We start from the raw sequence: 14,901 nt of genomic DNA, 5'->3' as shown, positions 1-14,901 counted from the left end.
AAACTAGCTTAGAAATAGGCTAACAAATGCTTCAACTCCATTATAATACAAAAATATTGAACACAAAATTTCAATTATTATTCAGAGCTTAAGCAATGTAAATGCATAGGTTTTCCTTTTATGACATGTTCCAACTAAGATAAATTGTATAAATAAAGAAGTTTTAAATTTTAAACATAAGATATGACTAAGTTGAAGTCCAATGTACTTTTTTTGAATTCTTCAATGTTCATGGATATGATATGTTAAGTAAAGGTAATAAAGTGACATGAAATCTAAAATTGAGTGGTGTAAATTCCTAAAATTATTATTTCTAATGCTTACTAAAACTTCAATATGTTGATTGTTATTTGTATTTAATTATTGCATACAGAATGCAAAGAAATACATGGAAGACCTCGATAGTTCTTGTCTTGCATCACCAAATATTCGTTACCATCACACTTAATATGGAACTAGAGGATTACAAACCCTAATGTCATGCAACCTCCTAGGCTCAGTCCTTTCAACTAAGGTTTTGATTAATTATTGAAATAGTGAACATCCTTTAATCTAGGAAATTGAGATAGAGTATACTTTGCTCATCAGGCATAATTTCTTTTATTTTACTCTATAAATAGACCTAGAGTTTACTTATATTAACTAAAATTAAACCCATTTTAGGATATTCACACATTTACAAACATTAAAGGAAAACTCCTAAATTCTTTGTCAATAGAAATTTATTTATTTTTATTTGTTTCTATTCAACACTAATAAAAAGGAATATTAAGAGTTATTTTTTATTTATATATTTCAAGCAATGTATGTAGGATGAAGTACAATTTGAGAAAACCCTCACTATAAACTATAGGCATAATCCTTTTTATGAAACATGGAGAACATGTTTTGTAAAAGCACAAAATAAATTTTTTAAATGATATTCTTTACGATACAAGAAGTAATATGTTAGATTATTTATTATGAATATTAGCATGAAAATCTTATTCAGGGCATCTTTACAAAGTCCCTTTGAAACTTATGTGAATTCAAGTAGCATATTGTCTTAATGGAAAACAATTTCCTAATAGAATAAAAGAAATTGCCACATTTAAATTTTTGCATGTATGGAATAAGACTAGGAATTGGAATTAGGAATCAGAAATAAGAATAGAGAATGACATAAGAATAGGAAAACAAATAGGAATATGATTTGTTATTCCACACCCCATTTGATTTTACAAACCTTGCAAATTTGATAGAGTAGAGAACTTGCTTCTTTAGGTTTGGTAATTAAATAAAAAGAACAATATAGAAATTACTAATTTCTCATTAAAATAAAGAAAACCAATTTGACTATTTGAAATGAAAATATAATACATTTTCTCCTTCACTTGATAAAATATTAATTAATTGTGTTGACAATTTTATCTTTCCAACATATTTTTGTATTCAATGGACTTTCAATTAAAAAATAAAAAGAATTTACATATACCATATACAAGGGCTAAGCATCAACAAACAACAATATCTATACAATCATTCTTTTTAAAATAAATTCAAACAATATTTCGACAAACAATGAGTGATAAATATATATAAAAGTAACAAGTAATCCTAATATCGACCTAGAACATTGTAGGCATTTCCAAAAATGCCAATTGAAAGGAAATATAAGTTGAAAGTTGGGTATGTATTTTCTAAGAATGCATTGAGGAGTATCTAGTTGAAAAAAATGGGTCTACCATTGTAGTTCATAGAAGAAATCAATCTGGCATCATAATGGGCTTGCAATTGTAGTGTTTGGCACCATTTTATAAAAGCATTTCCCATTATGGCCATGATGGAATGATTTATGGATATGTGCATTCCATAATTGGACCTACGAAGATTTGTAAAATGTTGATTCAAGCTCTAAGCTGCTAGCATGGTGTGATGGATAGAGTCTAATGTGAAAATATTATCAACAAATTTGAAAATTTTATACAATAAGAAAAATTCAAAATGAGAATTGGAATTTAAAAACTCTAATAACAAGTATTTTGAGGGAGGGGATTGACATATTTTTATTTTGGGGTCAAAATGAGAATACAAATTCTAATTCACAACTGCTATTTGGTGCACCAAATTAAGAATTAAAAATTAATTTTGAGTTGGTGCACCAAATAGCAAACTAAAAATGAATTAAAAAATTCTCAATTCCCATTCCAGTTAAATTCCCACCAATAAATACGCCTTGGTCTTTTTTTTTTCCAGGAACTTAGTTGGAATTAGAATTTGTGAATACTTTGATTTCAAAATTTGTAATCTACTCTTGCTATAAATGAGATAGACACACATACTATACATGTTGTAAATCCCCATTTAAACCATCTACCTTATATGGAGCACTTCATAATGCATCAAGAAGTAACCAAGGATCTAAGGATCCTCAAGAGGGTTATTGATCTCGATGTCAAGATGTCTTTAAGGTTGGGTTAGGATAGAGGTTAGAAGAGTAAAATATATTTTATTATTGTGAAAGTTCTAATTATTCTAATTCATATTCCTTATGGTCCTTTAGAAGGTTCATAAACTATCAATATCATTGATACCTTTTAAGAAAGTCACTTCCTTATTTTCTCCATATTACTTTCCTCTTCCCTTTATTATTGTGAAATATAAGAATACCTAGAAAAAAATGTTAGAATTTTGACAATAATAAATTATATTTCACTATTTTACCCTCTATCCTAACCCAACCTTAAAGATGTCTCCATATTAGGATTACTAACCCTTTTGAGGATCCTTATATCCCTAGTTATTTCTCTACCTTCTATGCAATGATCCCTGTAAGGTCCTTCCTAAAAGAAACATTCTTTATCTAGGGCCCTTGACACACACATAAACACACACACACATGAATATATTAACATCTATGACATATTTTGGCCTTATAACCATATTAAGACCACTCTCTTCCCAAAGGGACTCTCTTGATCTTAATCTACTAAGCATATTAACAGAACTCTATTCCCTAATAAGGGACTCTCTTGATCTTAAACAATTAACAATAGAGTCATGTGTGTTATTCATTTAAAATTTTATCTTTACATATACATATGTATATGTGTAAATTATCCAGAAGTATGACTCATTAATATAAATAAATTTATAAATATAATTAAAAAAATATAATCCATAAACATGACTTTCTTACCTTCCTCTTTTCTTGGTCCATGTGGTTTTATGAATACTCTATCCTCAAATGTATTATTCCTTCTAAATTATCTCAATTCTATATTTATTTTCTAAAATTATTCCATTTCTAATTGTAAGTAAAGGATAAAATATACTTTTGTGCTTCTTTTTTCAAGAGTCACAATCTTTCATAATACAAATCTTTTGTAAAGTCATAACACTTCATAGTTATAATCCTTTCAAAAAGTAACAACACTTCATAACTATGTTAGAAATAGATAATATTGAGAGGGAGGTTTTAAAATTAGTATTCTACAAATTTGTTCCCACAACTAGATATTAAATTATAATTATAATTTATTTTGCAACATGCATAACAATATAAAACAATAATGATAAATAATAAATATAACCATACACAAAGAAAACTCATGACACCATTATTTGTTAACTAGAGAAACCTTGACCAAGTGAAAACCTCGGTGAGGATGGTACCCAAAAAATGATCCACTAAATTAAAGAATCATGTTAAGGATACTGACCTTGTTAGGAGCCTATGAATTACATATAGTGTCTTAGCCCTTGTTAGAGGACTAGGCTATGTTAAAAGCCTCAACCCTATTAGGAGTTGGTGTTACAATTACAACTATATGTAGGAAGAGTCTAATACTCTAACATGTAATTATAAAATATAGTGCCTTTATATAAAATAGATAGATACAAAAACCTTTTTATCGCTGACTACCATACCTCTCATAGCTTAATCTGACATCCAAATTCACATCATAGATCTCTCATATAAATTTTAATGGTATATACATAGTTCAAATATACATCATATATACTTGACATTCTTAGATATACCACATATCACACTTCATAATACTGTGGATAAAGTAACTCTTTACTTATACAATTTCCTTTCACAAAATTCTTGTGTAGTTAGCTTAATGGAAACACACATTACACTGCCTTAGATTTAAAATCTAGGATGTCCTCCCTACAAACATAAGTATTTATTTCATGACCAAAATAATTCCTTAACACTTTATACCTCTTTTCCTATTGTACTATGTTATAATGTGTACACTACCTTTAGTGGTATTTAGCCTATAACTTTGTATGTACTATTTGTACTGATGTGCACACTTAGGTATGTAATCCTAACACATTGATATACCTTCCCTTAACTTCAGTAGTATATTTTTTCATTACATCCTAAAATATATGTTTCCATAAATGACAACCATAACTCATCTTACCTAGCCATATTGCCAAAAATATCCTCCTTTAGCATTGATGGAAACATATGGGAAAATTGACCAAGTTGCAAAATGTTATTCAAAATAATAATTTAAAAAAAATGAATCTTCTCAAAAATTGGCTTTCAAAACTCCAAAATTTTATTCATGTCTAAAAAAATCATTTCATATTTGGATCATTACATATCATATTTCCATCATTCTTTATCTCTCCATTTACAATGATTTCCTATGTAACTCTTCTTAGGATGACAAACGAGATATGCAATCACAAAAAATGATTGCAAGAATCTTCATATTCTTCTCCTATGAGTCCTTGAATCCTTCTAAAATGCTTAATAGGGAACAAAAACTATAAGATGTTATCTCTACTGCATTCAGATCTAACTACACAAAGTTTTCAAAAGATGTCTTAACTGATAGACATTCCTCCAATTGAATCTTTGTTGTGCTCAACTTCATAGATAAGTGTTCCCTTAGAAGTGAAAACTTATTGGTTATCTTTGATTTCTTACCTTCAATGAGAATCACTCATCATGAGCTTGCTAATCCATGCTTTATTGTTTTGATATGCACAGTAGGTTGACTAAGCTGACTTGCCAATGCTTCGACTTTTGTGAATTTGGCCATAAGCTCACTATCAATATCTTTTGTAAAGCTATAAGACATCGATCACTTTTCACATAGAGGTTCTCCTTTAAGCTCACACTTCCTTAATGACGTAATGCAATAATTAAAAGTCAATAACTCATTTTTGATGTTCTTAAAGATAGTGTCAAACATTTGTGCATCATACTTGGCTGGAACTTGTGTTGTTGCAACCTCTTAGAAACTTGTGAGTTCAACATTAAATTCTTGAATTAGAGCTTTTACTTTATCCTCAAGGTTATGATCAAGTGATTTTATCGTCATCACTCCTTAAAAATTTTCAGTGACTTCCAAGTGAGTCTACTGCAAACTATTTACCTATTTGTTTTTGTTGATTATCTTTCTAAGGGATGATATCAGTTTAGATTAATCATCAGCGTTTGAACTAGTAAGTACAACAAGGTTAAGAGATGTGGTTAGTGCACTTGGCTGGTCATCCTTCTCTACTTCCTTCTTCCTCTATTCCTCATCCTCTTTCTTCTTCTCATCTTCCTACCTTTTGATTTCTTCAACCTTCTTCATCTTTTCCTCTTCTTCTTCATTCTTTTTCATTTCTTCTTCTTCTTTCTTCATCTTCTCATCATCATCTTCTTCTTCTTTTTATCCCTCTCCCTCACTCCCTCCCCTCACCCCCTCCTCCTTCTCCTCCTCCTCCTCCTCCTCCTCCTCCTCCTCCTTCTCCTTCTCTCTTCTTCTCTTCTCCTGTCTTCTTCCTCTTCACATCTTCTTCTTCCTTCTTCTTCTTGTCTTCTTGTTGTCTTCTTCTACCTTTCTTCATTTTGTATCTTTTGTATCTTCCTTCTCTTTTCTTCTTGTTCTTTCCCTTTCTTCTCCTCTTCTTCTTCTGTTTATCCTCTTTTTCTTTCTTATTTTCTTCCTCTTCTTCTTTCTATTTATTTTCATCTTCTTTTCTACGTCTCTTATTTCATTCTTCTTCTTTCTTTTTAGTTTCTTTCTTCCTCTTCTCTTTGGCCTCAATATTTCTCATCTCTTCCTCCTCATCTAAACTAGAGTAATTTTTCATATTGCCAACAATGTTTAGCCCAAGATCCTTGAAAGGATATTTTTGCAATGTTTATTGTCATACTTCTAGTGGAAATTTGCATCATATCTTTTCCAATGGATATCTTTGAACATAGATTTTCCATTTGTGTGTCTTTAGATTCCACTATTGCTACTATTGGAGTACTCTATTAAATAGATATAGGGATTACTCTCCTTGGCTTTAAATTCACTTCCTTTGGTACAAAATTCATATATTTTACAATAGCTTCTTCTATTTCTTTTTCTAATTCTTCATATTTTGCTTCCATCAAAAGAATCTATCTTCTTTTATTCCTTGGCAAGGGATCAATTACCTTCAATATATCTTGCAAGTCTTCATCATTATTAATTTCACAAAGTTTATTGATCATTATTTTCTTTTATTTTCTTATCGTCACAAATAACTCTACTTCTTTTGTTAGTCGATCTATTTTACAAATTATATATAATGTGTCTTTGAACATTTTTAAATCTTTTATTGTTAAGAATCATATTCCTTACTACAACATTTTATAACTAGATTCCATCCATATTACTAAATATGCTATAAAAAAATTCAACTAAATGAAATTATTATCATTTATGATTTGCATGTTAAAGTTCTCTACCTTGCCCTTCCAAGTCTTCTTTCTTGTACCTATCCTTTCTTTGCTAACTACTTGTTAATTAGGTATGTCTTCTTCACCATATTTATCAAACTCATCAGATCAAACAATTTTTAATGTCTTTCTCCTCTTTCTAGGGGCACTAGATAGTTGCTTGGTCCTTTTCTTACTAGGTGACCCAACTTCTTGTTTCACCTTGGTCAGTCTCTCTTTGACTTTCATTTAGCTTTGAGGAGTAGATGATTTCTCTTCAACAATCTATACTTCCTCTTTATCTGCTTTTTCAAGGGTTGGACAACATTAGGTTATACTTGAGTAACTATGGCATAAAGAACAATAGGTATCTGTGAAGTAGATTCTGCTATGGCAATAGGAGTAGCTTCCAATATGTTACACTATCCACTAGCCTTCATCTCCAAGGCTATACCTTTAATCTCATTTGATTCTTTCCTTGACATTCCTTGTTATACAATTTTCTATTTTTTTATTGTAGAATCTTCAACAAATATTCCATCTTGTCCTAAGATATATTTTGTCATAAATAAAAACCCTAACTCATCCTACCTAGCCATATTTCCAACACTCTTAGACCTTGCCAATGTTTTCCTAGTCTTCTTCCTTTGTATCTCATTTTTTGTATCATTTTCAAAAATAAAAATATTATTTTTTAAAGAATTATTTCTTGTTAGAATCATAAACTATATTTTAATCTGAAGCCACATCCCCTTCAACTTAACCATATTCAACATTAGGTAAAAAATGCATATTGAGTGAAAGTTCATGACAAGAATAGAAATATTTGGTGGCACATGAAACATGTCAAACTAGTAATTTTGATTTAGCATTTTGATTTAGCATTTTGATTTCCTTTTTACAAATTTTTATCTTTTTATCCAAATATTTATCATCCTTGCAAAAAAATAGAGATTGAAAACTTTGATTTTCATTAAAAAATAAAGGAAATATTATTTCTAGAAAACCAAAATTAAATGAGCTCCATATAAAATTGCCTATCTCTTCCAATAGAAAAATAATAAAGAAAGAAAGAACTAGAGAAAAATTGTAATTCCAAGGCTTTAAAAAAAAGGCTTGAGTCCATAAAAAGGTAGAACTAAAATTGAAACTAAGCTTTAATCAAAATCCATATTACTTCTCGTTACATTTGCAAAATGATCTCCTTGGGCCAAGTTTGAATAAAACTATGCATGAAAGAGGATGAAAGTAAGCGGAAATATAGTTAAGTGGACTAAATGCACCACTCAACTAATTTATAATCTAAAAAAGACTCTAAACTTTCATATAACTACTCATGAAGTTAATTAAACTTCCCATTCTTCTCCACAAGACACACAATCCTTTTTTAATATCCAACTAAATCCATTTAGAAATATAATAATAAATATATATAAACAAGTATTTTATTAATTTCATTTTAATACTTTTTTTTTATTATTTTACTTTTTTAGATTATTAATAATATCATTTTCTTTAGAAATAGTTATTGAAATAAATATAGATAAAAATGAAAATGGAAAAAATCCTTCGTGTGAGGACATATTAGTTTAAAAACCTTAAACATACCCTTGGCCATCATTATATTTTTTCAAATCCTATTCATCTCATGGCACTACCATGCTAGGCTTTTAAGGTTTTCATTGTGATTTCTTGGATTGCTTGTTGTAGAGTTTCCCTAATGTAGGTCATGGATCATTTAGAATGTACCCATATTTTGTCTCTTTTGTAAAAATAAGAAAAATTATTTTAGTCCTCTATGTACTTGGCATTTTGAGCTCTTTAATATTTTATTTTCTTCTAGGTTTTCACATATCTCTATTATTTGGCCACATATATCTAGAATATTCACTTCTTTGAAAAAGTATTTAGTCATATTGTATATGTCGACTGGTGGTGGAAGTCTTCTCGTAAAAAAGTGGATTCTTACTCTTTGTAGGGTCTTTAATATGTATCTCAAGAAAAATATAGAAATACAGTTTTAAATTCACTATATAGGCAATAATTTCATCATCTTATATGTATAATCCTTATGCTCAAGAACTTGATGGTTTTTGAGAGGTTTATTTTTCTTAAAGTTTGTGACTTTATTTTCTCGAAACCCACTATTGATTCAACCACAAAATTGTACAAAGAATTTATTGCATACCTCCTTTCCAAATGTCAATAAAAATGAACAAATTTCTTGTACTTTTTATGGGCAGTGTTGCTACTATGATTGTCTTGATTGTCTTGATGACTATTTTATGAATTGAACATCATTTATGTTATCTTATTTATATTTAAGAAATTTTTTAATGAAAATGGATCCATGAGTGCACAAAAATGAATGATGCATAGCTACTAAATATAACTAAGATCTAGTAAAAATAAAACTCTTTTCAAACTTTCATAGGATAACACCTTAGGTTCTACCCTTGAGGGATTACATTTCACTCCATTGGTATGATGCTTATGAAATTAACTTAAAATACTCATTCTAATCATAAATATACATATAGTGTGAATAAATGTATGTTAGATAAAAATTGTAATTTTTTATCTATTCTTTTACTTTCCTCCCTAAATGTATACACTATGTAATATAACTAGGCTTTTATTGATTTAATTAAAAATTTAATATCAATCCCTATGATCTACAATGTCTAGTGACATCAAACTGAAATGTTTATATATATATATATATATATATATATATATATTTTTAAATGCTCATATTTTAAAAAAAAAATCTAGGTTCTAGTAAATTGCATATTTAGAGGTCTTCTAATCAAGATATAAAGTTGATACTTTTATTGGTCCTTAAAATTGGGCACCTAAAGGATCACTATTTTAGGGACTAAAACTAGAGTCTTAGTTTTTCTTACCAGTGGTGCAAATGATTTTGATTATTGTCGCTATCTTTCTTATAATGAACCTCACAATTTTTGGTTTTAGACTTACTAACATATTACAATAAAAAAATTGATTCTGTTATTATAAGAATCTATATTAGATCGAATTTCCTAGTACAAGAATCACCTTCAATTAGATGTGATAGAGGGCCACACCACTCTAATAACTCACAACCAAGAATGCAACAATATAGAGACCAAGAAAAAAAAAATGCTTCACAAATAATTTTATTATACTTGAAAAATCCTTACAACACCCACAAGATGATATGACTTCTTCAACATAAGAGAAATCCTAAATAAAAGTCTTCACACCTTCTAGCTTCTACTTCTCAAACTTCTACTTCTCACGCTTCTACTCCTCAAGCTTCTACTTCTCAAGCTTCTCGTTGAGCTTCTACTCCTCAAGCTTCCCCTTGAGCTTCTCTTTGAGCTTCCCCTTGAGCTTGATTTAGAAATCCTCATATGCCTTGCTTAAATAGGCACTTACCACCCCATGCATGACTTATCCACAACCTTCTAGAATTCCTCCACAACCTTCTACAACTTCCACAACCTTCTACAACTTCCAAAACTTTCTACAATATTCATAACTTTCTAGAATTCTACCCACTCACCTCGATAAATGGAATGACAACCATTTATTTTTTTATTTTTTTCTATTATGCCACCTATGCACCTCGAAAATAGAAATCACCTTTTCCTTTCTTTTCTCCTTTTTCCCTTTTTTATTTTTTTTATTATTTCTCCTCTAATTTTTGTCACTTTCTCTCTCCTCCACAATTTTTTTTTTTTTTTTCCAATTTTTTTTTTCAATTTTTTTTTTTTTCCATGCAAGATGCTCCTGCATTAGACTCCCTCGGTAAATAGAAAAGTGTGTCCCACACTTTGATGCCAAAATAAATATCTACCACCATCTTCATCTTCACCAAAGGTTTCCACCTCAACAGAGACAAGAAAACCACCATACAAATCTTCCACATCTACATCACTCTATCAAACACCAGAATCTCAACCATCCAATCAACATGCTCATTCCCAGGAACAAACTGAACATAATGCTTCAATAGAAAACTCTCATCCACATCAGTAACTAGTGAATCCACACTAGCAATAACAAGCTCTACATCAGCATCAACATGTAGATCTCCATCAACACATTCCACACTCACAACATCAACAACCTCATTGCTCACAACAAGATGCTCTGCAATACATAACTCACCTCCAACAATTGGATCATCCACCTCCAAGTGCTCCATAATCTCCATGTCAGATTCAACCAATTGATCATGAAAACCAACCTCCATCGCAACATTAGCAAGGTTAGAAATATCCTCAGCAACAACCTCTAGTTGCTCTGCAGGTTCTGTATCAGACTCCACAATTTGATCAACAAAACCAACCTCTTCCACCTCAACCTTGCGATGCCATCTTCTCTCACGAACCTCCTCAACTTGATCAACCAATCTATCATCCAACCGAGAAATCATCTTAGAAAAATTCCTCTCCACTATATCATGGATTTTCACAATCATCTTAGGGTCCAATCCTCTTGGAGCCATCTCCCAAGATCTTCGTAAACCCTCTGCAACAAATCCTTCCTACGCTCCTTGTGACAACCTTGAATTGTTTGCAAGTTAGTTCGCAACCTGCCACCTTGCACGAACAATCAGGAACCACATCACAAGTCTAGGACAACGGATTTGCAATCCACAAGCTCTGATAAACTTTGCCCAACCAAGGTCCTGGTACAAACTGCCTCACACTTTAGCGATCTGCTTGTACACTCAGGAACTCCTGCTCTGATACAACTTGATGAAGTACAGCTCTGATACCACTTGATGAAGTACGGCTCCTGCATCAAGATGTCACTTTGGGTTTTTCTAATGGTTGTGTTTTGAATGGAACTAAATGTTCTAGTAATAATTAATAATATAGGATTTGGTTTAGGAGTCTATTATAAACCTCTTAACCATTGGTTAGCATGTAATTTTTTTTTTTTGTTTTCCAAAGATTAGGTATGGTTGTATGCTTGTTTGTAAGCATTTTTTTGTCATTGGCGAGTTTGTATCTATGTTATTGCTATTTATGTCTATGGTTTCATTTGTAATAATGTTAGATTATAACATTAGATTTGAATTCTTTGTTAGTAATATTGTTATGGTATGTTATACTTCCCTAGCATTGCATGGTCCTTTAATTTTGGACAAGAAATAGTGCAAGCATTTTCTAAGGAAGCTCTATACAAAAGCTATCTCTAGGACTTGGGTTCTTCCTATATTGGCCACTAGTTCTCACATCAAGAATTTTCACATTTTACCTATTCAAATGTCTACCATTTCATTTACAATTTATAGAACCCACTCTTAGAGATATTTAAAATTTACATCATTACATCATTTCTTAGATTTTAATGTATGCTTTGAAAATGATAGCAGAAGTGAGGAGTACATTATATTAATTCATATTTTTGGAGTGATATTGTAAGTGGGTACCAAGTCAAATATACGTTTGTTAGTTTAATTTTCTATGTAGACAATGTGGATAATGGACCACCATGTTTTTAATTTCGCAATATTGCTCCATCTCCACTTGAATATAGTGAGTACCTTCATCTTTGTGATTTACATCCATCTGAGATGAAAGCAGCAACTATTTTAAGATTGGAGATTGTAGATGATATATCGAAAGATGATGGTGAAAAGGAAAAACTGAACATAGTTGATTTGGACAAAAATTTAAAGGTTTACATATTTTGGATAGACTTGTCTCAAAATGCTAAATTTACATAAAGATGCCTAAATTCATCTTTCGATACGAGTTTTGACAATGGTATTATAAATTCGAACGAATATAGTATATTGATGTATCTGTTTTCTTCGGGAATGGTACACTACAACGATAAGATAGGATGCACGCCGCATTTGAATGGAAACAAATGTACCTGATTAGGGAAGTGAAATTCCCTTCCAGTAATTAGGGTTAACGTGAAACTAAAGAAGTGCAATATTTGTGTGATATGGCTCATATCTCTATGAGATTCCATGTACACAACGGGAAGGAAAAGGCAGGCTGATTACAAGATATATGTTTTGAAAATGATATTATAAATGAGGACCACGTTATATCAGTGCACGTTTTTGGACTGACCATATTCTTCTGTCTCATCTTAGATGCACAGTGTGTACCTTCATCATGTTCTGTCTCATCTTACTCGCGCAGTGTGTACCTTCATCTTTTTTTGCGTGGATGCAGTTGGCACTGTCACATTTGATGTATGAAATGTGAAGTTTCTTCTTTTTTATTTCGCTTTTCGAGTGCATGCAGTTGGCACTGTCACATTTGAATGAAAACAAGCGTACGTAATTCAGATAATTAGGCCACGTGAAATCCCCTTAGAGCAGAAATGCTGTGAAAGGCAGGGTGATCACGTCTATAAATTCCCTTCCAGCAAATACAAGGGGAAAGGTAAACCTGATAATATCAGTGAGTTAATTGATTGGTGAAAAGTGTGTTGAAAGGCATGGAATTCCAGAGGGCGTCGAGGGATGCAAACCTGTTGGTATCAGGAGAGTGGCGTTTGGCGAGTGTTGAGGAAGTGAAGCGCAATCTTCAAGAGATCAAAAGCCAAGGGATCCTCGAGAAGTGGAGTATTCTCCGCCTCTTGGATGGATGGGTGACGGGGTCTGGGTATAACTATGAAATTCAACAAGGCTACAGGAGCATCACCACCATGGGCCAGATGCTGCTTCTCAAAACAACCGCATCAAGGCCCTCAGGTAAACAACTTTCATATTATATTCTCTCTTCTCTCTGCTTCATATCCATTAATATGCTCAAAGCTGAGAGGTGAACTTACAAATATATGTGCAGATGGTTCGTTCAATCCAGCCATGTACGCAGGAGTGGATTTGAGTGCTCAAGGCAGAGAAGCTGCTCTTTTATTGACTGTTGATGATAAGATCACCGAAGTTGTGCACTTCGTCCTGTACCTTTTCGCTAACGATGCAGCACGCCTGGCCGAGCTAGACAAGTTGATCCTCAAGATTAAGGAGGACTTGGGCTGCGACTGCTAAGAAAAGATAGACAACTTGCCATCTTTTCCCTCTCTGTGCTTGCTCTTCCTTCTACAGTCCTTCAACCTCTTATATCTTCACTCCCATGTATACCAACTCTTATATGTCATGTCGTGTCATATTTCTTCCTTACTATATATATGACGTATATCTAAATAAATAAAATATAAGATGGCATCTGTTTTATTCATCAACTTATGGCCCATTCTAGTTTTAATAATTTATATTAATCTTTCCTTTCTAATTTCTTAATAGTTTATGAACGCATAGATATTTCTTTTTGCATTCTATTGTACTTTCACTATAGATGTGTGTGAGATGAGCAAACACATAATGTACATGTTGTAGATCACTACTATTGTAAAATACATAATATTCAAAATTGTGATAAATCTAAATACTAAATGTCCATCTTCAATATGTAAATTTGTTATGTATTCTTTAACAAAAATTTTGTGGCATATCATTTTTATATATTGTACAAACCGAAAGATGGTTACTATAATATTTAATGTTGTAAGGAGTGTATTCACTACATGAATGCCACATATGAAAGGAGGCAAAAAACTGAAAAAATATCTCACATAAAAGTGAAAGTCAATTTCATAAAAAGTATAAGTAAGCCTAAATTTTCCATCGATTTGTAATGATAATGATTAGTATAATGATTCAACCAAGTTGTTGACAACACTAAGAAATATACATTAACAATGATTTTATTAAAGAAACTTAAAAGGAGTCGACTATATGATTGAATACATAAACATACTTATAAACATCAATTATACCAAGAGATGCAACCAAACTCATCGAGTATTAAATACACCAATAGTAAAAGGAGAAATGGAGGTCAGTCATAATACATGATATAAATGTACCATTATAGAACTCTCCATCTACAATCGCTATCTCCTAAGCTATCAATTTTTTTTCATCTTCTATCTCAAGAAAAGACTGTGTCTCAAGCACTCTTTCTACCAAACCTAAGAGTGCATTTCTCCCTCAAGGCTCATCCTTACATGAAGAGTGCATCGAACCTACCTAATAAGCCCAGAATGGGGTTTGGCTTCCATTATCAATAGGGTCTTTTTTTTGAGAAAATAGTATTTTAGGCTGAGCATCAAAATGCTAATAATGGTAAGGCATTGGGTGTGGCTTGTGATAGCGAGGTTGTTCAGTGGCAGGTGGTGAGGGTGGT

General features: G+C 31.5%; 1 protein-coding gene across 1 annotated transcript; it reads left to right on the top strand.

Annotated features, from left to right (window-relative positions):
* Positions 1 to 13,045: 13,045 nt before the first annotated feature.
* Positions 13,046 to 13,897, top strand: LOC149531144 (uncharacterized). The gene is made up of 2 exons (XM_089809392.1): positions 13,046 to 13,406; positions 13,501 to 13,897. The coding sequence occupies exons 1-2, from the start codon at positions 13,151 to 13,153 to the stop codon at positions 13,701 to 13,703; spliced, it is 459 nt and encodes a 152-aa protein (XP_089665518.1). The 5' UTR covers positions 13,046 to 13,150; the 3' UTR covers positions 13,704 to 13,897.
* Positions 13,898 to 14,901: the final 1,004 nt, after the last annotated feature.

Source organism: Cupressus sempervirens, chromosome 11 (genome assembly GCF_028749045.1).
Source record: "Cupressus sempervirens isolate cs-2001-9-10 chromosome 11, ASM2874904v1, whole genome shotgun sequence".
In the NCBI taxonomy this organism is placed as follows: Eukaryota; Viridiplantae; Streptophyta; class Pinopsida; order Cupressales; family Cupressaceae; genus Cupressus; species Cupressus sempervirens.
Note: the sequence above shows the minus strand (reverse complement) of the source record. Positions and strands in the feature narration are given on the sequence as shown.

Excerpts from the sequence above, each read along its gene's own strand:
- LOC149531144 (XM_089809392.1), top strand. The coding sequence starts at position 13,151 with ATGGAATTCCAGAGGGCGTCGAGGGATGCAAACCTGTTGGTATCAGGA. Across the intron at positions 13,407-13,500 it reads AACCGCATCAAGGCCCTCAG|ATGGTTCGTTCAATCCAGCC; the intron begins GTAAACAACTTT and ends ATATATGTGCAG.